The sequence below is a fragment of the Mus pahari genome, unplaced genomic scaffold (assembly GCF_900095145.1).
Source record: "Mus pahari unplaced genomic scaffold, PAHARI_EIJ_v1.1 scaffold_6284_1, whole genome shotgun sequence".
NCBI classification, from domain to species: Eukaryota; Metazoa; Chordata; class Mammalia; order Rodentia; family Muridae; genus Mus; species Mus pahari.
Window position 1 is genome coordinate 60261 of NW_018392130.1, and position 2471 is coordinate 62731.

A 2471-nucleotide genomic window follows, 5' to 3' on the forward strand; every position below is an offset into this window, starting at 1 on the left:
CAGGGGGACTCCATACAGTGACTGAGAATTGCAGGAAGTTCTGTACCTTTTGGTGTGTATGTACTGTGAGAAATGGGATGAAACACATAGAGAACAGTCGTCATGTATGAGGTGATAACACTTCTTAAGATTGGGTACTAGCTTATGACCCTCTCTACATTGTGGATGTCATTTCTTGTAGATCAGTACTCATTTTCTGAAAGTAAAAACACTCCAGAGTCTCAGAAATGTGGAATGCTGCATGACATGAGGGTCCCAAGTATGGAGATGCTCCTGGACNACACTCTTGTGTGATGTGTTCTGCCACTTTGGCTTCTACAGAAATATATGCTATAGCTGTGATCTGAGAAAGTCAGTCTCTTAAACTCAATTGACTAGGGGCACAATAAGGCAATCCTACTTTCTCTATAATGGCCTTCATAAAGTTACCACTCATGAGGATAATGGATAATACCTGAATCAGGCAAAGAACTGACTCTACAGTCCACATGATAAAGGTCAGATCCGGACTTTCTGAGAAACACAGGCTCCAAATATAAAATATAAAAATCCTTTGTTCTATGAGCTTATTAAATTAGGCAGTCCCCAGCTGTTTCCTTCCCCAACCACTGAGAGGTAAATACTCAAGCAGATGGAAAACAGGTGAAGATAGCAAGGCCCTTTAATCATTATCAGTGGGAGGGGTGGTGTCACTGAACACAAACAGCAACATCAGGATGGTAGCCTTGAGGACAGGGGAAGATCAAAGGGAACTTGAGGGTAACAGCCTCTCCCAGTTCCCATCAATGAGTGCCTTCTTTCAGGGGGTACCCATCTCTGCCCTATAAATGCAGGCTGAGTCCTCACTCTCCACACATTGGGCTCCTGCTCACCAATCCTCCAGGTGACTCCCAGCCATGAAGACACTTGTCCTCCTCTCTGCTCTTGTCCTGCTGGCCTTCCAGGTCCAGGCTGATCCTATCCAAAACACAGATGAAGAGACTACAGCTGAGGAGCAGCCAGGGGAAGAGGACCAGGCTGTGTCTGTCTCCTTTGGAGACCCTGAAGGCTCTTCTCTTCAAGAAGAATGTGAGTACTGGTGCCCAATGTGATGGATGCTTGCAGTCTCCTGAGGGAGGGATGAAGATGAGCCCTAGAATCCTGGTACAATAATGTGGCTCCTTTGGCAACTCTATTTTAATTCCTTTTATGTTCATAACAGTATCAGTGGGAGTAAAGTAACTCTAATTGAATTTGTTTCTCAAAAGGCTTCTACTGTAGAAAGATACACATAGGAATTTCAACAATCAGAGTACTCCAATACTCTGAGTAGGTGCTTCTAGAACAGGACTACTCTTGGGTATTAGTAGAAATTTTTCTTTGTGTAAAGGAGCTTTGAATCAATTTAAGAGTATACTAAAGTGTATTCATGGTAACAAAAGGAACACAGAAATTACAGACACATTAGAATGGCTCTCAAGTTCATGACCAATACCCCTGAAGTGTGTTATTGGTTGAGATATCCATTGTGAAGACTGTACTATGGCCCGCGAAGCACATTCATGCTTTATCACATATCCCCATAGAATCACACACTATTACATGCAGCCAATTTTGAAACTTAATGCCTGATTCTTTTTGTGTCTCCAGCATTGAGAGATCTGGTATGCTATTGTAGACAAAGAGGCTGCAAAGGAAGAGAACGCATGAATGGGACCTGCAGAAAGGGTCATTTAATATACACGCTCTGCTGCCGCTGAACATGGAGACTGCAGAGGACAAGATGACCATGGGCTCTGATGCCACTGATGCTGGGGTCTGATGGCTACTTGTCAATAAATTGTTTGCAATATGCTTCCTGTATGTCTACATTCTTTCAATGTATGCTANAAGGCTCAGTGAAGACTCTATATAAAGTACCAGAACCTTCAAGGAAACCTTTGTAGATAAATGAATGCTTTAATATTTTACTTGAAAAATGCTGGCTCCAAATAATAACAATTTAGGGATGACTCAAGGTTCAGACACAAAATGTATAGAAAGCTCCTATTGCTTATCATCCTCACATATGCTGCTCCTGACTTTTTACTCGGCCTACAGGTAGTCTTGACTCATTCTCAAAGACCTTTCCTATATGTTAACAAAAACTACCACTTTGGGTTGAGGTTTACACAGTTATAAAATGGTATTTTTTAGAAAGCAACAGTATCCTTAACAAGTGTTGAAGTTTTAATGAACCAGACCAGAATTATGCCTCAGGCTTCTAAACAGTAGGTGATTTTTTGGCTCTGTCGAGAAAACTTTTATCAATAATAGAAACATTAGTAAGAGACAGAAGGAGTAGGATGAAAAGCAGGGGATCCCACACTATGATGTGCATGTAATCTGCAGTGTCTAGAATCATATAGGAAAAAATACAGTTTCTATACAGAAAATGTCTTCTTATACAGAAAGTGTACATGTCTAATGACTGCAGTGTGCTCTACAAGGTA

General features: G+C 41.4%; 1 protein-coding gene across 3 annotated transcripts; it reads left to right on the forward strand.

Annotated features, from left to right (window-relative positions):
- Positions 1–853: 853 nt before the first annotated feature.
- Positions 854–1835, forward strand: LOC110314840 (alpha-defensin 10). 3 transcript variants are annotated; one of them, XM_021189052.1, is made up of 2 exons: positions 854–1068; positions 1630–1835. In XM_021189052.1, exons 1-2 carry the CDS (start codon positions 897–899, stop codon positions 1737–1739), a joined length of 282 nt encoding a protein of 93 aa, XP_021044711.1. In that variant the 5' UTR covers positions 854–896; the 3' UTR covers positions 1740–1835. The 3 variants fall into 3 exon arrangements, with proteins under 3 accessions (XP_021044711.1, XP_021044710.1, XP_021044712.1); XM_021189051.1 differs by having other exon boundaries at positions 897–1072; positions 1628–1739; XM_021189053.1 differs by having other exon boundaries at positions 897–1072; positions 1637–1739.
- The last annotated feature ends 636 nt before the right edge of the window (positions 1836–2471 follow it).